Source organism: Planococcus citri, chromosome 2, assembly GCF_950023065.1.
Source record: "Planococcus citri chromosome 2, ihPlaCitr1.1, whole genome shotgun sequence".
NCBI classification, from domain to species: Eukaryota; Metazoa; Arthropoda; class Insecta; order Hemiptera; family Pseudococcidae; genus Planococcus; species Planococcus citri.
The window spans coordinates 25563341-25586044 of NC_088678.1; the positions used below are offsets into that span (position 1 = coordinate 25563341).

Sequence of the window (22704 nt, forward strand, 5' to 3'; positions counted from 1 at the left end):
AAAATTTTATTGAGCTCAAAATTTGGCAGTATGAAGGTCTGTCAGATACTAATAAACTGTAAAAAGGTTTTTAGGGGGGCTCAAAGGGGTAGGTTCAAAATGGTGGTTCCAAAATTTTCCAAAAATCAACCCCCCCCCCAATTTTTACCCACGAGGATCGAAAATAGGAAAATCACCCAGCATAACGTTTATCAAGTTCAAACAGATATTTTACGCTAAAAAGTTTTTGAAAATAATACTCAGTGGTTCCTAAAATACCGATTTGTATTTTGGATATTTATTACAATATTTTAAGAGTGGTCCAGTCGATAACTGTCGTGGGGCCAAAAAATGGCCTTATCGGGACTCCTCCTTTAGTCAAAAAGATATGTAGTGAAAAAATGAAAAAATTCAAACCCGCAACAAAAACCTTCAAATTATTGAAAAAAAAGGTTTTTTTGACGAAATTTGCAACTAGTTTTTTAAAAATAATTTTAATTAAAATTTAAAAATTTCAATTTTTTAAAAATTTTCCTGTGAAAAATTTGACTTTGTTATTTTTGTTTGGGGAGGAGGAGGGGGAGCTTCTGAAAATTTGGTTGGAAAAAGTAGTGAAAAAGTAGTGATTTTTTCAACAAAAAAAAAATACCGTCAGAAACCACGTATTTATGGCTTTATTTTTGAATTCATTTTACTGGTAAAAATACCAAAAAGTGCACTCTTGAAACTGCAGCCAAATTTCACTGAAAATTGAGAATTTCACTTCCTCAAAATACAACCTCAATTTTTGCCCTTATTTATTCATTCTACTCATATTCAGAGAGGATGATCAAAATTTGTTCAAAAATAGAAAAAAGGAGACATTTTTTTCAAATTTTTCGAAGGAGAAAATTAACGGAAATTTCAATGTTTAACTGAAAACTCGAGACATTTTTTCAAAGAGTGGAGGGGGAGGGGAATTTCAAGATTTAAAAAAAATTACGTATCCCTAGAAAACTATTTTCGGAAATCAAAAAAAGTGTCAAATAAGCAGAGCAGCATGAAAAAACGTTGAAAAAATTGGAACTTTCATTCAATTCTTGAAGAGGGGGAAGGGGGTCAAAAATGTTTAAGTTGAAATATTTTAATTTTCGAGAAAAGGAAAAATATAAAAATATATTGAATACTTGATTAAAAATGAAAAAAATCGAGACCTGGGCTGTGCAATTTTCCTAAAAAAGGTAAAAACCGGTCCCATTTCTACTCACATGGTTCGGTTTCCAAAAAAAAAAAAAATGTTCTACGAAGTTTTCTAATTTCCAAACTTTCTCATTGATTTTTCGTCAGGTGGGAGAAATAATCAATTGATCGATCATTAAAAATTATTATGATTATCGAAGAGTAAAACTGGAATTTTTTTTTGTAAGCTTTACAAGGTTTTTTTCACTTTTTTTTATTATCACACGAAGTATTCTAGGACACTCGTTAGTACCTATCTTTAATAATTGTGTGATAAACATACTTCGAACATAACTTATCGCTTATGAACTACTTTTACCCGAATGATAGGTAATTTTTAGTGTGTTAGTGGGAAAAAACATACACCAAACTTATCTAAAAAAATTTTCAAACACTTTCTTTTCATTCCTGTACTAACTAAGTCTAACCCATATTCTTCGTTTCTTGTGTTCGCGCAGGTATCCAGGCCAAAATTCACAATCTGTAGCTCACAGATTTATGGGGGAGGATATCGCTAAACCGTCTTATCACGCCACCATGAACGACGACAAACGTAACAACACGCCGAAAGAATGGTCTCATCAAGACGCCGTTCAAAACAACCGCAATAAAGTCGACCAAGGCTCGAACGCCTGGCCCAACACCAGCGTATCTAACGAAGAAAAACATAACCCAGCTATATACCAGACGTCCGATTCCAGCCACGGTAATGCTTACCAACGCGGCGGCGGCGGCGACGATCGAACCAACGTCAATACCAAGCTAAAAACCATGATTTTAAACAAACAACACACCAATCAAAACCAGCAACAGAATCATTTCGCCGGCAATCAGAACTATCTGCAGAATCAAGACAATCAGTTCACGCAACAGCAGCAAAAAATGTCCCAGCAGCAGTCGCAGCAGCAACAACAACAACAGTCGCAGCACAATCAGCAGTTTTGTTCGACTCCTCAACCTAGTATGTCGCCTGTTCACTCGCAGCAGCAGCAGCAACAGCAGCAGCAGCAACCTCATCAGATACCTTTATCTCCTTCACAGAATATGCAATTATCTAGTCAGCATTTCCAATTCAATAATCAAAATCGAAACGGACCGCAGCAGCAGTCGATGCAGTCGTCGGAACAGATGCATCAGCAACAACAGCAGCAGCAGCGACAGCAACATTTCCAGCAGCAGATGCAACAGCAGCAGCAGCAACAACAACAACAACAACAGCAGCAGCAGCAACAACAAGCTTACCAGCGACAACTGCAGCAGCAAATTCAACACGAACAGCAACAACAGCAGATTAATCATCAGATTCAGCAACACCAAGAACAACAGAAACAACAACAACAACAGCAGCAGCAGCAGCAGCAGCACCAGTTTATGCAACAGCAACATATGCATCAGCAGCAAATACAACAGTTGCATCATCAAATACAACAGCAACAGCAACAGCAGCAACAACAACAGCAACAGCAAATCAAACAAGAATCTAGTCCAAAACATTACTACGAAAATCAAAACAAACGAGTTGCTTTAGATAAGAATTTGGTGAGTCCTCAGCATCAACAACAGCAGCAGCAAACGTATTCGGCGAATATAAAACAAGAACCGCACCAACAACAACAGCAGCAAAATTATTCGGTGAATATAAAACAAGAACCTCAACAACAACAGCAGCAGCAACAATCGAACTATCAAACAACGACGATAAAGCAAGAACCAGGATATCAGCAAGTCGTCCACCAGCAGCACGCGTCCAAGCAATATTTAGATAATTATGGCAATAAATCTCAAATGAACAACGGGAATTTTTTAGCGCAAAGCCACCATCCTCGGAGCTTAGCTACTGAGGGTGGTGGCTTTTGGGATTTTTCTCCCACCGATAAGAAAACTAAAGCTAGTAAAGTATCCGCGCCTGTGGAAAATTTCAAATTCGTTCCCTCTACCGATGCTCAGAGGAACTACACCGGGCCCAAGTCTAATTTCAAGTACCCCTCGAATAGCGGAACGTTCACGACGCCGACGACTACAGCGACGGTGACCAAAGAACCAACTTCGGTGAACGCGATCGCCACACAGACGACGCCTTTCGATATCGACATCAAAACGGAACCGGAACCGGTTACTAAGAAGAAACCATCAAAATCAACGAAAAAAGAACGCGTTTCGAATTTCGCCCAACAAACCGATAGCTCTTTTTGGGAGCCTTTAGGAGGCAAAGAGAAAGACGAATGCGAACGCGATAATCAATCGATTAAAAAGGATTTAGAGTTGAAAACAACGAACCAAGAAGGAGTTTGGTTCGGTAATAAACTCGTTCCCACCAATGAACCGATACCTATTGCTCCGCTTTTAGGTAGCTTACAACAAACCGTTATACCGTTTAGTCAGCATCCACAATTGCAAAATCCCGGTATCAATTACCTCGGTGGAGGTAGACAAGATACGGAGGGAAAAATCAACGAGCTGTGGAGTTACCCTTGTACTAAACCGAGCATTCTGGAGCCTGTAATGCAGCATCCTCGCGAAGGATGTTACGCTAAAATGAAAACCATCGACGATATTTTGGATATTAAGGGTAGTAAAAATAACGACGTCGAATACCCTGTGAAAAAAGAACCCAACGAAGACCTCGTGGTCGATAAAATCGACGCGAATGTTGCCAAGAAGATACAAGATAATATCGATAGGTGAGCTGTGAGAAGAAAATTTACGTAATTTTTCCACTAATAGATGAAAAACAAATACAAATGAAATTAATACGTATTATTTTTCCGGTTGGTTTTCAGATTGAAAAATAACATCAAAACGGAAATACCCGAATGTGATTGTTTTCCGTCCGATAAAATACCCCCCGAACCAGGTTCCTATTATACGCATCTCGGAACGGCGGCCAATTTAAGCGAACTACGTCTAGATCTAGAACAACGTATCGGGTACAAAGGAAACGCAATTAGGATTGAAAAGGTACCTACGATTTTATTTTTATTAATTTTGGGTTTTCTGTACAATTTGATATTTACGTTTGTGATGGTTTTTTTTTTTTTTTGTTACTGTATAGCTTCTTTATACCGGAAAAGAAGGTAAAACTACCCAGGGATGTCCTCTGGCTAAATGGATCATTCGACGATCGTCGCTAGACGAGAAAGTTTTAGTACTGGTTAAACACCGACCAGGTCATAAATGTCCAACTGCCTGGATCATTATGGTTCTTGTCGCATGGGAAGGTGTCCCAGTAGACGAAGCTGACCTACTTTACAACATGCTCGTGCATAAATTGAACAAGTGAGTATTTACTGCCGATCATAAATCTGACTCCAGCGTGTGATTTCGTACTAATTAGAAGGTTTGTTCGAAATTTAATTTTAATTGTTTATGTTTATTTTTTTTTTGCTGCAGATTTGGACTACCAACTATGAGACGTTGTGCAACCAATGAACCGAGAACATGTGCTTGTCAAGGACTCGACCCCGAAACATGCGGTGCTTCGTTTTCATTCGGATGCTCGTGGTCTATGTATTATAACGGCTGCAAATACGCGAGGAGTAAAACTGTCAGAAAATTTAGACTTTCGGTTCGTTCTGAGGTGAGTTTTTGGAAAACGTTGATTGAATTATGTAGATTAGGAAATTTAGTGTTTTGTAAATCAGCAAAAATGGTAGGGTGGTCAATAAATATTGAAAATTTGGGTGTTCGAAAATTCGAGCTGCAGACTTTTAAAATCTGAAACGTAGATCGCAAAAAAAAAAAAATACAAAATTTTCAATCAGCTGGTTTTTTTTTGAAGTTGAAAAAATTCTAGCAGATTCGTAATTTTTTGAGGCATCTATGAAAAAAAAATAGGCAACATCATCATAATAATATGAAATTGATTTGAAAATGTTCCTTCGTTGAATATCAAAAAATGCGATTTATTTGATAAATTGAATCAATTCGAAAGAATGAAAATTGAATCAATATTTTAAATAATTAATTAATTTGTTGAAGCGGAAATTGAATTAATATATATTAAAAATGAATTGATTGATCCAATAAATGAAAATTGAATCAAACTAAAAAATGAAAAATTTAGTCGATTCAATAAATAAAAATTGAATTGATTCAGAAAATGAAAATTACAACAATTTAAAAAATGAAAATTGAGTGAATTATAGAAATATGCAAAGTTGTACTTTGAAGATGAAAAAATTAAATAAAAATGAAAGAATGAAAATTCAAATAAATCAAACTAAAAAAACGTAAATTGAGTTGATCCAACAAATAAAAATTTGAATAAATTGAAAAATTAAAATTACCTACTGTAGTGGCAATGAGAATGAGTGATATGACTGCGTACGTCATTTTGTAGTCTTAATGTGTTCAACTAACTTTTCATGTATTTCCCCATTACGTATACGATCACAGTGTGCTTTGGATCTCTGGTAGTTTGTTAGGTTTTCCTGAACCTCCTCCATAGTTCTTAGTAGCTTAGGGATTGCTTCCTCATCCAATCTCAGCCTTTTGAGAGTAGCCATTGAAGTTTTGGGTGCTGATCGTTTTGTAGCCATAATAAATTATGTCACATAAGTAAAAAAAAAATAAATAAAATAAAATGTTATATAAGGCTACAAGCACTGATTCTTCCAGTAATCACTTGGACTTCAAGGTCATTATTGTCCTGTTCCTCTGTTAGGTCAATTGTCTCTTGTTCACCAACAACTGGTGCTACTGCTAAGACTTCAGCCCTTGGCTGTGGTTTATGTCACAGAGGGATGATGAAAGGGATTTCTCCTGTACGGACACGTACCATTGTTATAGGAGTTCCCAATGTATATATTGGCAAATCCCTAGGGGACCATGGAGTTGATGACACATCACTCGGTCCGATGGTAATGGCAGAGTAGCAGGCCTGGTTGAATCTGCTTCAGCTGGGTTGTGCATTTCCTGGTTTGTTGGTGGCACACAGATGCCCCTTCAATCAGTTGATCAAAGTGATAGTGACAGTAGTGAAGGTGCTGGTGGTTGTCATGCTGAATTCTCGACATGAGTAGCCAGTTTTCTGCACTGGAGGCCAGAATTTGATCTAACTTGTCATTTACATTTCAAAAATTCTGCCACATTAGATTACTGTTCATCTAGCGGAGGTTATGAACTGCTTCGTGTAAAGTATCAATTTGCTCCTGTATTTTATCAAATCCAGATGGCTCAACTCTGGCTCTTTTTGGTTCAAAGATAGGGCTTGAACTTGTATGCTTAGACATGATTGTTTAATTGATTGACTGGTCGATTGATTAGTTGATTAATTAGTTAGTTGGTTCTAAAAAAGGACAGATGTAAGTAGAAATTTATTCTAATGCAACCTTAGAGAGTTTAGCATTTGATTAATTTGTTGAAGAAGTGGAAAACTACATTAAAATAAATTTAAAAAATGAATTGATTGATCTAATAACTGAACATTAAATCATACTGAAAAATGAAAAATTAAATTGATTCAGAAAGTGAAAATTACAATGACTTAAAAAATGACAATTTAGTAAATTTTAAAGATTTGCAAAGTTGAATTTATTTCTACTTTGAAGATAAAAAAATTAAATCAAAATGAAAGAATGAAAATTCAATCAAATCAAACTAAAAAATCTAAATTGCGTTGATTCAACAAATAAAAATTTGAAGAAATTCAAGAAAAAAAATTACTAAAGTTAAGAGATAATTGAGTGAATTAAAAAAAATGTAAAGTATAATTATCAATTTCAACTTCAACGATTAAAAAAAAATTTGAAATGAAATAAACGATCAAAAAAATAAATTAATTGACAAAGTAAAATTTGAGTTGAAATTATTTTAAAAATGAATCGATTGGTCCAATAATAAATGAAAATGGAATCAAAAAAAAATGAAAATAGAATTAATCTAACAAAATGGAAATGGAAATCAATTCAAAAAATAAAAGTTACCTACTACAATTTGAAAAATGAAAATTTAATTAATTGAAGAAATTAAAATTAGTTGAAAAAAATGATTTAGTAAATGAAAACAAAATTCACCAAAGAAATAACAAATGAATAAATGATTTTAAACAGATAGATTAATTTACAAAATGAAAATTGAAAATTTATTCAATAATTTGAAGAATAAAATCATCATCAAAATTAAAATTATAGGTACATTAATCCATAAGAAAAAATTGGGTTCAGCTTTAAAATGTTTATTTAATTTGTTCCTATGAATTAATTTTTTTTTAGATCGAAAAATTGAAATTCAGTCAATTGATAATCAACGTAAATTGAGTTGATTCAACAAATATAAATTTGGATCAATTCAAAAAATGAAAATTACTTAACCTTACTAGCCTTCAAACTGAAAAATGAAAAATTGAATTGATCCAATAAAAAAATAATTGAATTGATTCAGAAAGTGAAAATCACGATGATTAAAAAAATAAAAATTGAATGAATTTTAAAGATCTGCAAAGTTGAATTGATTTCTACTTTGAAGATAAAAAAATTAAATCAAAATGAAAGAATGAAAATTCAATCAAATCAAACTAAAAAACGTAAATTGAGTTGATCCAACAAATCAAAATTTGAATCAATTCAAAAAATAAAAATTACCTACTGGCAATAATGAATGTGTTGATGATTTGGGTTTATGATTTGTCGTGTTGGACTCTGGTCATTATTAACCAATTTTCGGCGCAGGAGGCCAGAATTTAGTCTTAATTTATTATTTAGGTTCCCAAAATTCTGCCTCGTTAAATTTGCGTTCATTTGTCGAAGGTTATGCACAGCTTCTTGTAATGTGTCAATTTGTGTCTGGATTCTATCAAATCCGGATGGTTCGATTCTGGCTAATTTTTGTTCAAAAACAGGGCTGGAACTTGTACGCTTAGACATATGGTTGTTTAAGTATTAGTTGATTGATTGAAACCATAGAATCAAAATCGAACTAATTTAATAATTGAAAAATTTAATCGATTAGAAAAATGAAAATGAAATTAAAATCAAATAAATAAAAATCAAAACAATTCAAAAAATGAATTGGAAAAATTAAGCATTAAACTCACTTACATATGTATGTAATATTTTGGTTATTTTTTGCCTCAGGAACAAGAAGTAGAAGATCGAATACATTCGTTGGCTTCGTTGATATCTCCACTTTACGAACAAATGGCTCCTCTAGCTTTCCAAAACATGACTCAGTTCGAAAACGAAGCATCCGAGTGCAGATTAGGCTCGAAAAATGGACGACCTTTCTCCGGAGTTACCGCTTGCGTTGATTTTTGCGCTCATTCTCATCGTGATATGCACAACATGAATAATGGATGTACAAGCGTAAGTTGCCAAAAAACCATTCCAACTTTTGTATTATTTTTTTCCGAAATTCGAACAAGTGATAGTAATTGAAAATATTTGTGGTTTTGTTCAGGTGGTCACGTTATCGAAACATCGAAGTCTTTCAAAACCAGATGACGAACAGTTACACGTTTTACCTTTGTATACGATAGACGATACCGACGAATTTGGCGATAAAGAAAATCAATTGAATAAAATCAAAAACGGATCCGTCGAAGTTCTGACAAAGTATGTATCAATTTCTACGTAATATTCTAATGTCGAATAAGACAGAATGAGTTTTTAAAATCGTGATGATTAACGTTTTCCTTCCTCAATTAAATTTCCAGGTACCCTTGCGAAGTACGAGTACGATCAGTACCTTTGCAGCCTTGTCGTCGACACGGTAAAAAACGTAAAGACGAAGCCGCAGAGTCGCTGGTAGCAGGTGGTAAAAAAGACACGAGTGGTACACTGAATCCGAGACAGTCACCGGCCTCCAGACCTTCGTCGGTAGCTTCTGATAACACACTGAGCTTCGAAGGAATCGATTCGCAGCTGCAAAGTTCCCAAGTATCGTCGACCGTGCTGGACAGTCCGGTCTATCACGCTTGGAACTATAACCCATCGATTAATCCGAACGTTACCATTGATACTAGTTCACCATTAATGAAACCATCTTGGTTCCCGATCCATTCTCAGCCTCAGTTCACCTCCGAATGGCAACCGACTACTCCGGATAGCGTGACGAGCTGGAGTAACGCTCAAAACGACGCCGACAGCACGACGATAAATTCACGCTCCAGTTCGAGTCTTTCGATAGCCGATCCTAGTTTGAGGAATCAATTCGTGTCCATTAATCAGCCCAAGCCACCCTTTAGTTCGCCTAGTCCGTCGAATTATTCGCGAGCTTCGACTCCTGTATCGAATCGAACATCGCAATCGTCTTCGTCCTCGACGAGTAATCAATTCAGCACGTATTCTCCTTCGATGACTGATTGGCCGAGCGGTATCGAAAGTCGCGAATCACCGTCGTGGGATTTCAATAACCCGATGACTCCGGTATCTCATCGAGCGTCACCTTTCACAACGGTATCCGGACGTAGAACACCGATACGACAGTCTCCGAATTTACAGTCGCCTTCGGTCGACTCGTTACAGAGTCCGAGCGAGAGAAACTTCCTCAAACCGTACCCACCGTCGGATAAAATCGATAACGAGACTCTGCTCAGTCCCGGCTTATCTTATGGCAGAGCATCGAAACGAATCGACTTCGATGATAGAAAACCAGTCGCGTTTTCTAGAAGCATAAAACCGCCGGAAAGTTCACCCAAGATGACAGCTGCGAGTAAAAATACCAACGAAAAAGGTACCTCGGTCGATGCGAATGTGTTTAAAACAGCGTCGATTAATCCGCTAGCCATACCGCCGTCTACCCCGATCGCTCCGTTACCGTATCAACAAAATCAAAAACAAGAACCGCACAGGTTCTGGATAAGCCCAGATGATATCAGACCGTTCGGAGATACTAATTCTAGTCCTGCCACCAGTCCTTTCGTACCGATTAGCACACCGTACAGTTATGGTTCGAGTTATCCTTTCCAAAACGACCCACCGAATTTATACTCGAGCCAGTTCGGTGCTGCTCCATTTGGTGCCACTCCTGATCTCAGCAGTCAGTTTGCTAAAAACGATGATAAAAGTTTTTCGTCCAGTCCCAGTCCGTTTAATAATCATCAGGTTAGTTTTCATCTCCAGAGTTGTGATAATAATAGTTGTTTTTTTTCCAAAACAGTGGTTTCATTGTCTCATTTGTTGTGTCTTCGTTTTTTCCAGCAGTTTCCTAGATGGGATCTCAGTAGTCCTTCTCCAACATGTATACCAAATGTGCCAGAATCTCCGAAAACCGAACCGTTGGGCGAAGTGACCGATTTTATTGATAACGAAGAATGCTTCAAGGTGAGTGACGTGTTTTTCTACTGCCTTTGGTTAATTTTTTTTTTGAATGTACTTGAAGTTTTTTTGAAATCCCCCCACCCTCAAAAAAATAATCGGAAGTTTTTGAAATCATATTATTTTGGAACATTTTTGATTCTTATTGAGCTCTGGCGATCACCTATACACAGTATTTGAAGTGCTTTTCATTTTTCTAGCTTCAGTTTGAAAGCAAAGGCGCTGAAGATCTGAGAAAATTCAAAACTTAAAAGTTTTAAATGTTTTCTAATTTTAAAATCGAATCAGTAGTTTTTCAATGATGAGATAATGTCAAAAATAATCGTCAGGTTCGAACTTAAAACAGGTTAAAAAACACTTTCACCTTGATTTTTTGAAAATTGAAAAAATCAGAGATCAAGAAGAGTAACAAAAAAAAATCACTTTCCAAATTTTTTGAAAAAAAAAAAAGTGAATCGAGTGGGAATTTAAGGGAAGAGGAGGAAGGGGTTAGGTCTCAGCGAATTAATTCCCGGAGACAAATTTTGATTCAAGTGATCCATTCTTCTAAAAAAAGACTAATTTTCGACTGACAATTTGAGCATCACCCCCCCCCCCAATACCGTGTCGTTCTCTATGACATGTCCTGGCTAATTCGAGGTCGATGAGAACGAAAATCAACTCACAATTGAGCGCTGTACCGTTAGCCATTTTTTAGCAAATTGAATTTTTTTGCGGAAAAACTTGTTTTTACTCAATGAAGGAACGACAAGAGCTAAAAATAGATACTGGATTCGGACTCAATGGCCTCGTATTAGTCAAAATACACTTTAACCATGCCTTTTTTTTTTTTTTTTTTTTTTTTTGGAAAAAAATTAATAAAGAAGGATAACCTGAAAATTGTTTGATCATGAATCGATTGAAAATTAAGCTCATTCTCGCAGAGAAATTTTGAATCCAAAATTTATCTAGAGAAATGTTTCGCTTAGAACCAAATGAGCCCAATATTTTTAGAAATTTATATTGGGTCTCGAATTAGTGAAAAAAAAAAAACGCTTATGCCGATTTTTTTTGGAAATGGAGGAAGAAAAAAAAATGAGAAAAAAATTACCCCACATATTTTTAAGAAGAAAAATCATTTGATCGCCAATCGACTCAAAATTTAAATCCTGGGGATTCTTTTGAGACGTCGCAAAATTCTACCACATCGAACTTGCTCGCTTAAAAATGATCCATTTTTGGGCTCAAAATTGTGCCAGAAATTTTTTCAAAAGTAAATACAAGTTTTTAGAAAGCGACTGACGATTTTCAGGTCGTTGCGATAGAAAATGTGTCCATCGAGCGCCCGTTTACCACTTTTTTTAAAATTGCAATTTGAAAAAAGAATCCGTTTTCACCTTTAAATTCAGGAGCAACCTTAATTAATTTGAATAATTTAAAAAAAAAACACTTAGCTCATATTTTTGAAAACTAAAAAAAATAAAAATAAAATATAAGATTGTCAAAGTTTTGCTTTTTACCAGAAAATGAAAAAAAGAGTCTTTTTTCAAAAATCAAAAATGGTTAAAATTAAAAAAAAAATACTTTTACCTCATTTTTTTGAAAACTGAAAAAAAATAAAAAGATAAGATTGTCAAAGTTTTGCTTTTTACCAAAAATTGACAAAAAATGTCTTTTTTTTAAAAAATCAAAAATTGTTAAAAAGTTGTGCTTTTTAGCAAAAAATGGGCTAAAAAGTCTCACTTTTTCGCTAAAAATTTACAAAGTCCGCATTTTACCAGCAATTGTCAATAAATGGTGAGAGAGTTTCACTTTTTCGCCAAAAATTGGTCAAAATTCTCACTTTTTGCCAAAATTATAAAATACTTTTACTTTTATAAAAAAAATTGTCAAAAATTGTTGAACAGTTTCGCTTTCGATCAAAAATTTCTGAAAAGCTCTGCCTTCTGTCAAAATTATCAGTGTATCGCTTTCTCGCCAAGAATGCTTAAAATTGTCACTTCTTTAAGTACAAAAAAAAAAGTCTTTCATTTTTCTAAAAATTATCAAAATCTCGGTTTTTGCCAAAAATTACTAAAAAGTCTCGTTTTTTTGTACCAAAAATTGTACATATAAAGTCTTGTTTTTTTTTCTTGCCAAAAAGTGGTGAGAGACAGTCTAAAGTGCAAAACATTCTTTTGTTTTTTTTTCAAAATTACTCAATTGTTTCACTTTTTTTTACAAGTAATAAAATTGCCAAAAAACTTCTTGTTCTGCTAAAAATTGTTGAAAAGTTTTACGTTTTCCCAGAAATTGCCGAAAAGCTTTGCCTTGCTAAAATATTGTTGAAGTGTCTCGCTTTCTACCTAAAAATACAATAAATCTCGCTCTTTGTCAAAATTGCCTAAAAGTCTGGTTTCTTGATAAAAATTGCTTAAAATTGTTTATTTTGAAAAAAATTCCAAAAAGTCTCCATTTTTTCCAAAAATTCCCAAAAATTTGTGAAATAGACTCACTTTTTGACAAAAATTACAAAAAATCTCGTTCTTTGTCAAAATTGCCCAAAAGTCTGGTTTCTTGATAAAAATTGCTTAAAATTGTTTATTTTGAAAAAAAAATTAAAAAGTCTCCATTAGTCCGGTTTCTTGATAAAAATTGCTCAAAATTATTAATTTTGAAAAAAATTTCAAAAAGTCTCCATTTTATCCCAAAAATTCCCAAAAATTTGTGAAATAGACTCATTTTTTGACAAAAATTACAAAGAGTCTCGTTCTTTGTCAAAATTGCCCAAAAGTCTGGTTTCTTGATGAAAATTGCTTAAAATTGTTTATTTTGAAAAAAAATTCCAAAAAGTCTCCATTTTTTCCAAAAATTCCCAAAAAGTTGTGAAATAGACTCACTTTTTGACAAAAATTACAAAGAATCTCGCTCTTTGTCAAAATTTTCTAAAAGTCTTGTTTCTTGATGAAAATTGCTTAAAATTGTTTACTTATGTTGAAAAAAATTCCAAAAAGTCTCAATTTTTCCAAAAACTCCCCAATAGTTATGAAATAGACTCTTTTCTTCACAAAAATTACAATTGTCAAAATTGCCTAAAAGTGTGGTTTCTTGATGAAAATTGCTTAAAATTGTTTATGTTGAAAAAAATCCCAAAAAGTCTCAATTTTTTTAAGAAATTCCCAGTAAGTTGTGGAATAAGTAGACTCATTTTTTGACAAAAATTACTGAAAGTTCTGATTTTTACTATCTAATAGTTTAAAATTTAATATATTTTTTTGGGGGGTGTTTGTAATTACTTGATTGAACTTTTATAGGTAGGTATGTTTTTTTCTGGCAATTACTTTGTGCTCAATTTTTGTAACTTTTGGTTACATTTTTGCTTTCTGAATTGGGGGGGGGGGGGGTGAGGAGGATTGTTTACTTTTTTAAAAAAATCCCAAATTGAGTGGAAATTTTGAGCTTGTTTTTTTTGGCAGGGCGAATTCATTCCTACAGATAGAATTAACCATTTTTGAGTTCTTTGCATTAATTAATCTGTTCGCCTTCATTACTAATATCCGTCTATTTCCGCAGGATCCTCAAATGGGCGGCGTAGCAATAGCCCTAAGCCACGGCTCGGTGTTATTCGAATGCGCCAAACACGAGCTTCACTCGACCACAGCGCTGAAAAACCCAAACCGAAGACATCCAAGCCGTATAAGCCTGGTATTCTACCAGCATCGTAATCTAAACCGTCCCAAACACGGTTGGGAAGAATGGGAAGAAAAAACACGCCTGAAGAAGCTCGGTATCAGCGGCACAGCTCCTTCGCCCTTACTACCGACAACTCCGACAACTTTATCTTCATCTTCATCGTCTTCATCAACCACAACCAGCGCATCGACCAATACATCTCCTACGCTGCAAAGCACAGACGGCGGCAAAGCTAACGAGTTTGTTCATTTAGTTCCTAATGTTGTAGATACAAAACCAGCTGGGCCGCCGTCTCCGCCGCCATTCATGTTAAATACCGGCCACACCAGCGCTTTTAGCGCGATTACTTGGACCACGTTGTTCCCAATGCATCCCTGTATCAGCTCGGGACCATATAAAGATAAGAAATTGACCGATGTAAGGTAATTGTAACTTTCTAATCAGGCGCCTACATTCGAATACTAGATGCTGGCCATCGAATACCTGTACGTTTTCATTTTCATTAACGAACGTTGATCTCTTAAAAATAAATTTTAAAGTTGCAAAAAAAAAAAAGGTTTTTAGTTTTTAAGCACGGTTTTTCGCGCAGAACAATATAATTTTTTTAATAGATTTTAATCGTTATGTGTTCATTATGTTTACGATACAGTCGTCGCTCATCATTAACCTAACCTCCCTCAATAAAATCCGAGCGTATCATATCATTTTTAATACATAAAATTGAATCTGCAGCAATCTCGTATTTTAACTCGTCGATTTCAAAATCAAATCAGATTAACTTTCTCGTACACGCGAATCAGATGACAATATGATTTTTATTTTTGTTCATTTTGATATTAATTCATTTTACTTTATTGATTATACAACTTTCAAGATTTTTATTTTCTTTTTTCGAGTTACTCGAAGACCGTTTTAAATACGGTATTTTTATTGTTTTTATTTTATATTTTTTTTCGTTTGTTTTATTGTTTTTTTTGAATTTTTTTTCTGAAAAAAAAAAATAATAATAACGATCAACGTTAGCATTGATAAAACTCTTGCCATATAAAAGCGTTAGATACTTAGGGTTTTTTTTGATAGATTAAAAACCCACGTGGTTAATTTTTCCTGTTTATTCTCTTATTTGTAATAATATGTATTATATTTGTGTGTGTTTTTCCCTATTTTTTTTCCATTTTGTACTATTTTTAGATTAGAAGTTAATTTTTTTCATTTTTTTTGTGTTTTCTTCGAGGAAGGATAATTTTTTCGGATATATTTTTTTTCTTTTTGTAGATTATTATTATTATTTGATTATTTATTTTCCCTCTCTCTTTATTAACGATGAAATGATTTTTGTTAGAATCCTGTTCGAAAATCTTTTCTAATGCTCAGAATAGTTTGTATATGTATCTGTGAGTGTGAGTATGTGATTTATAATACGTGTGTGGATGCACATGTGTTTTATATTATGTAAGTTTCATGTCCCTTTCGATATGTCATCAGACTTCAAAATAGAAGGGGAATTTTAACACCGAGTTGGTCATTTTTTGGTATCACGAGGAGGTTGTTTTGTGAAATATGGGTTTCGATGAAAAAAAAACTACACCCTCGTTACGTATTAATTAATTACATTCCTTCGAAACGAAAAAAATAACGATGATGTTGCAATTTTTGGTATTTTTTTTGTTGGGTTAAAAAACGTCGTCGTAACGTTGGAAAAAAATTAAAATAAATGATCAAACCCTTTAGCATTGTTGTAAAATCATTTGCAAGGCACACGTTGAACCATTATGTGAAATTTTTTTTATTCTTAATGTAAGGTTTTTTCTTATAATTTTTTTTTTTATATAAAATTTTGAAAAAATGAAAAAAATGTATTTTTTTGTAAAAAAAATCGACCATTGTAAAGATTGATGTACTTTCAATGTGACCCCGGTGACAATCGAAATTTTAAACGAAGACCACGACATATCTAACGAATAAGGGGGGTTCGTTTTTTGGTCATCTTTACATCGTTATAATATTTTCGTATACGGTTTTTTGTAGGTAGAGCTACCGAAACTACATAAATAATAATTTTGTAGACGAATATCTCTGTACACGTAAAAAATATCAATCTCGTAGTTGCGACGAATAAATTATTCCAAAATTCGAAGATTTTTTCTGATGAAAGTACGAAAAGAATGAGCAATATTGAAATTTAAAAAAAAAAAGTACGTCGAATAAAATTACTTTGTAAATTGTGATCGAATGTAAGTGTGTTATATATTGTAAGGATTTCGTTGTAACAACCTGTTTTTTTCTTTTCTCTATCTCTCTCTTACTCTCTCTCGTGATTAACCAATGAAATAGTGAGCTTTTACGACAGTACAAAATTTATATCAAAAAAAAAAAGTTTTACTGAACATATTTTTTTTTATGTAAGCGACGAATACTTAAGTTATTGTATACAATTGTTTAATTTAATGCGTACTTTTTTTATACGTAGTTAAGCTACAAGTTAAGTTATGTGTGGATGAAAGAAAAAAAAAAACATCATTTTTTTCCTCAGTTAAACTGTAAGATTTTAAATTACTGCGTAAGTTTATTACCCCTGCATATGTTTCAAAAAACGTATTGCAATATTTTTTTTAAATGAGTTTTTTTTTAAAACATGTGAACGTATTTTTTGTAGGTTTTTTTTTCTTTAGGTTAAAACGACTGTGGAAGTTGTGTTTTGTCCCTAGTCACGGTTCAAGTTTTATCTATTTTTTTGTGTTTTTTTTTTTTTTTTGCAAAAATATGTAAAGTCGAAATTACCATATGAAATTTCCTATCTAGAGATTAGTTAGGGGTGTTAATATTAATTTTTTTATATTATAGAATTAGTCTGACATGAAAATTTTTTTGCGGCGAATGATCTCAAACGTGTACAGTTTTTTTTTCTAAAAAAGAAAATCATCCTACTCCCCTAATATTACCACCATCGAAGAATTCCAATCAGTTGAAATGTATTTTTAAGGAGTTTTTTTTTTTTTTTTTTTGTCGCTATATCAACGTATGTGAGTAATCGATTTTAAATTCCAGTTGAAAATCATTTTTATATTTGTAGTATTTTTACATTTTAATCGATGTATTTTATATTTATTTATTTTTGTCGTAATTTTACTATTGGTACTTTTTTTTCGTAATATTTATTTCGAGTGTTCGGTTTTTTAACACGATACAAAGAAGGATAAGTGTAAAGTAAGAATTAATGAAACACATACCAAAATGATTTGTATTTGTTTAAAATCTGAATATCAATAAATATTATCATTTGTATAAAATGTTGGTGTTTTTTTTTTTTGCCATAATTGAAACTATTTTGAACTTGAAATTAAGATTTCACCTGTGAGTATTGAAAAAAATAAGGCCAAAATGAACTCTCCGTATCAAAGAACCCTTATGTAGCGATAAATTGATCAAAATTTCAATTTTACACGGATGGGTGCTGCCATCTATCGGAGTATTAGCGAACTACTAGGTTCGTGTCGAATTTTGGTATTAGAGACCTGCTAATATCCTATATTCTCTTGATAACATTACCACTTTTTCGGGCGGTTGTAACGCTATTTTGGCGATTTTTAGCCGTGTCAAATGGGTTGCATACCCAAACATATCAAGGCAGAGAGTTTAAAATAATTTCAGAGACCTGCTAACATCTTCTACTCTCCTAATAACATGACCACTTTTTTGAACCGTTTCAGCGCGGTTTGGGCATTTTAGCTTTGTCGAATAGGTTGCATATCCAAACATATCAAGGCAAACACATTTTAGAACTCATTTTTGGCCTTTTGCGATCATTTCGATGTGTCGAATGGGTTGCATATCTTTACAAAACAGAGTGCGAAACTTATAATCTATTACCTTAATTAATTTTCAAGCTAGGCGAGTAAAATGTACCTAAGCGATAAAACCCAAATTCGGCATAAGGGGGTTTTTGAAGGCATTGAATTTTATTCACGCGTAACTCAAAATTACCCTCAAAAGAGAGGGGGTAAAGCTCAAAATGGAGCTTATAGTCACGCGACACATATCACGTGACATATCGAAATATATGTTTTTGACACTCCTGAACACGAATTTGATAACATTTTGGCGGAAATCCCACAAGGGGCTTCTGAAGGGTAGGTTCAAAACTCAAAAATTAGTCCAAATATTATGTGGCACATCAAAATGCATGTTTTAGAGGCTTTTAAGCACGAATTTGATGTTATTTCGGGGTAAACCTCAACATGGGCTTCTGATGGGGAGGTTCAAAACTCAAAAATGGGCCTAAATATCACGTGACACATCAAAACATATGTTTTCGAGACCCCTGATTACGAATTTATTATTATTTTGGAGGAAATCTCAAAATGGGCTTCTAAGATAGAGGTTCAAAATTCCAAAATTGGCCTGAATATCACGTGGCACATCCAATAATGCATGGTTTTGAAGGTCCCGAGTACGAATTTGATATCATTTTGGCGTGAGCCCCAAAATTGACTTTTGATGGAGTGGTCCAAGACTCAAAAATTGACCCAAATTTCAAGTGGCATATCGAAATGTATGTTTCCGAGGCTCCTAAGTACGAATTGTATTTCATTTCGGAGTAAACCCCGAAAGAGACTTCTAAAAACGAGGTTCAAAATTCCAAACTTGCCCTGAATATCACGTGACATATCAAAGTCACAGTGATGAGAAATAATATTAATAATATTTTCGAAACTCTCATTGCTTCAAAATAATAATTGTTTTTCAGTGTTTTCATATCTTCCAAATTACAATATTTCAGAATAATTTCCAACAGTGGCGTAGCCAAGGGGGCATGGGGGGGAGGGGAGTGAAGGGGGCCATGCCACCCTCCTTGCGAGCGAAAATTTGAAAGAAAATATGCAAAAGTGGACGTATTTTTGCTGTTCGGACCAATTTTTTCTAAAAATTTTCGCTCTCGCAGTAATTTTTCCTTCATTTTCATGAAATCACCGCACATTACGATAAGTTTCCACAAAATTGCCCCTCATGTCGAGTTTTCATGCCTAAATTCTGGTTTTGCCCCCTCCTTGAGAAAATCCTGGCTACGCCACTAATTTCTAAGCTTGCATTGCTTCTAAATTAAGAAATTTCTAGTTGTTTTTCATATGTAGTTTGCATTGTTTTAAAATTTACAAAATTTCAAATCAATTTCCCAAACTCTCCATTGCTACAATTTCATAAAGTTTTCAATAAATTTTCAGAATTTTACATTGCTGCTGAGTTGGGTAACTTCCAATCATTTTTAGAATGCACATTGCCTCTAAATGACCAAATTTTGAATAATTTTTCAGAATTCTTATTGTCTTCAAATTACAAAATTTCAAATTCAATTTTCAAGTTCATATTGTCCACAAATTGCAAAACGTTTAGGTACTCAATTTTTGGAATTCAAATTGCCTGTAATTTTTCAGAATTCTCATTACCTTCATAAATATATTAAGTACATATTACAATATTTCATAATCATTTTCAAGTTCACATTATCCACAACCATTCACTTTTTACGTAAATGTCTACAACTTACAGAACTTTTAATCAATTTTTGGAATTCTCACGTCAGTGTCTCTAAATGACAAATTTTCATAATTTTTTTTTTTTAGAATTTCCATTGTCTTCAAATTTATAAAATTTCAAACCAATTTTTAGAATTTGCCTTTGATTCTAAATCTAAATTATTAAATCTTATATGTTCAGAATTTGCATTGCCTCTAAATTACACGAAAAAAATATGGGTAATTTTTACAAAAAAATGTTAACTACATATTTAGCACAATAACCGGATCCCATTCAAAAATACATGATTTATAAGTATGATAAAATTTGTTTTGAAACGCAGTATTTCATAACTGTTCAGTTACAATAATAATTTTTACAATCTTATATAGGTAGTGATAACCAAGTTGTGTAAAAATTACTCATCTTATGGCAATTTTTAGTGCTTGTAATGTCCAGGTAGATACTGTTTTTGCATCAGTATTTGGGACAAAATTCTATAACAGGTATCTACCTATATTCTTTGTAAATCTGATATCTTATTTTAATTTAGCTGGTTTTCAGTTTCAGGAAGTTTTTCCAGTTGGAGTTTCGGTTTCACTTTGGGATTGAGTTTTCGTTCAAAATCAATAGATTTTCCCTGTTTTTTTTTGTTTTTTTTTTTATTTCAGCCTGTTTTTTGTTCTTTCTGTTTCATAAATTACCCATCAGTTTTATTATATTATTTCACGTTTTTAGTTAAATAAAAAGTCGAAGTGAGGGTTTTTTGACACACAGAGAACTCAATGGGACGATTATTACCTATTATTATTTTTTTATACCTACTTACTCGTACATCGAATATTCCGAGCAGAAATCGTCATTTTGTATTTCTATTTTTAAAAAAAAAGAAAGTTCAAAACTTTTCATGTTCAAAACGTATGTACTTTTTTCAACAGTTTTTTTTTCAAGATGAAATATTGAAGAAAATAAATTGTCCAGTGGATGACTCGGCGGAGGTATTTATTTTGTTGTTTCAAACGAATTTCTTTTGATTTTTTTTTTTTTTTTTTCAATACTTATTTAAGTAAGTAGTAAGTAAGTAGGTATGTGTTTTAAACAAAAAACAAAAAAACAAAAAAAACATTTGATGAAATCTGTACTCAAACTTGGCTGTTGTACAATAATTATTATTGGTTCAATTTTCCTTCAAATCATAACATCACGTGCAACTTGATGAAGAGTAGACGAAGGAATTGCCTAACTTATTCCTTGAAAAATCTCATGCTCGTAAGCACACCATTTTCCAGCCCGTGAGAAATAGTCTACAAAAGAAGCAGGTAGATATTTGGTTAGAAAGAGTTTTCAAATTACAATTTTAGCGGACTGTCCTACCTTTTTTTGAAAAACGCTGCTTTTATGGTCATCAGTAAAACTTTGTTTGTTTTTTAAAATCTTTGCTTCTTTTCAGATATTTTTTCCAATTTTATGTGATACAAGTCGAATTGTCTTGAATTAAATACAGACAGATTTTGATGAATTTTTTGAGTAGTTAGGTACCTTATTATAAAAGTATCCTTGAAAATCTGATTAAGCATAAATTAGTACAAATTGTTCTTCAATTGTTCAATTTATGAAGCAGATATGCATGAGAAAATGAAAATCATTAAGGTATGATCACGATTGATGATTTTCTGCAGCTTCTAGTTTTTTTGTAGTGGTATGTAATCTGTGAGTTCTAATTAAAAACAATTATTCTGTACCTAAACTCTTTATACGTGATCAACAGTTCACTCATTTTTACCTAATAGTCCCACATCTCCTCTCCTCGACTCCTCTTCTTTCCATAAACTTTTTCAGATGTCCTACGAATAGAAATTACATACAAGATCGTTTTCTCCGCAAAAACTGTACCCAGGCAACATATCAGTAATTCTAAAGCTGACACTCAAACCTTAACTATATACCTTAACCTGGAGATGGTCAAGTGGTAAGTCTACAAGAGTAAAGACCTTTCATTTTCCTGCTTACACGAACAAAAATTCAGTATAGGAGGGAATTAAATTTTCATCATAAAAATTTAGATGGTTATTGCTTTAAATCGTCACTCTTCAGTCTTCTCGCATTTAAAAGCTACCTTTACTCGCCCTTTCTCACCTCAGAACCGCGGAAGAACTCGAGGAACTCCTTGATCATCATTCAAGAGCATATTTTTCAACACTCGTACACATGGTAGCACTGATGCCAAAGACCTGTTGGAGTTTGCATAGCGTCTGGTCGCCTTGTGCCTCGCCGCCTGTCGACTCGACTGTCGGTCGTAATCGTTTCTCGTTTGCACATTGCGAGTGCAGGGAGTTGTGTGATGGTGCGTTTTACCGGCTTATCTCGTGGAAATTCAAATCGCAATTCGCTCGCATCATTAATATTACAGTAGTCGACAAAGGTCTATTCCATTGTTCGTGATCTTATTTGAAAGGTTTTGCTTATCGTTTTCATTTTACGAGCACTCTGTATACAGCCGTTCGATTCGAATTCGATATAAATCAGTTTCATACTCATGCGATGAGTAATACTCGTTGTTGGCCGATAAACGGTAGTGACCATCGTCGTGACATTTTTTCATCCGAGGTATTCGAAATCGATGTGGTGTCGTTATTTGTCGTAATTCGATGACTTATACTGGTATACCTATTACCTACTTGATATTGTTGTGAAGTTTCGGTAGTGTTACGTTACGTTATTATTTGTTGTGCCAAATTCTGCGGATTCAGCTACCCATACCATACCAGGATTTGCAAGAATTTGGATTTGGATTATACCTAAAAGAGGTAAGATTTGTCAAGTGACCTTTTATAAGTTAATATGTTTGTTCGTCTTCACCAGAGGTGTAACGATTATAATCGATGCTGCATCGATCATTTCGTCCCAAAATAATCGGACTAATCGGAGGATAATCGATTAATCGGCGATTATTCGGCCAAAAAAATTTGCGGTTCCATGATTGGTTGGAATTGAGTGACGTCAGTCATCGCCATAAATGTTTTCTGAACCATTATCTGAACAATTTTCATTTTCATTTTTTTACTCAAAAAGTAATTGTAATGAAAGG

General features: G+C 33.6%; 2 protein-coding genes across 5 annotated transcripts in view; both read left to right on the forward strand.

Moving 5' to 3' along the window:
- The window catches only part of LOC135835177 (methylcytosine dioxygenase TET-like), a 214054-nt gene extending 196662 nt beyond the window's left edge, over positions 1–17392 (forward strand). For 3 of the 4 annotated variants that reach the window (XM_065349322.1, XM_065349325.1, XM_065349324.1), the window contains 9 exons: positions 1656–3878; positions 3978–4155; positions 4250–4473; positions 4588–4774; positions 8271–8498; positions 8593–8747; positions 8849–10238; positions 10335–10457; positions 13983–17392. In XM_065349322.1, coding sequence (XP_065205394.1) covers positions 1656–3878; positions 3978–4155; positions 4250–4473; positions 4588–4774; positions 8271–8498; positions 8593–8747; positions 8849–10238; positions 10335–10457; positions 13983–14528 — 5254 coding nt within the window. In that variant the 3' untranslated portion in view covers positions 14529–17392. The remainder of the gene's footprint in view (positions 1–1655; positions 3879–3977; positions 4156–4249; positions 4474–4587; positions 4775–8270; positions 8499–8592; positions 8748–8848; positions 10239–10334; positions 10458–13982) is intronic. The other variant, XM_065349323.1, reaches the window with a different exon arrangement.
- Positions 17393–21866: 4474 nt separating this feature from the next.
- Positions 21867–22704, forward strand: part of knockout (Stork-head domain-containing protein knockout) — a 155450-nt gene continuing 154612 nt past the window's right edge. Inside the window, exon 1 of the mRNA XM_065349326.1 lies at positions 21867–22423. The gene's annotated coding sequence lies outside the window, so the exon portion shown is untranslated. The remainder of the gene's footprint in view (positions 22424–22704) is intronic.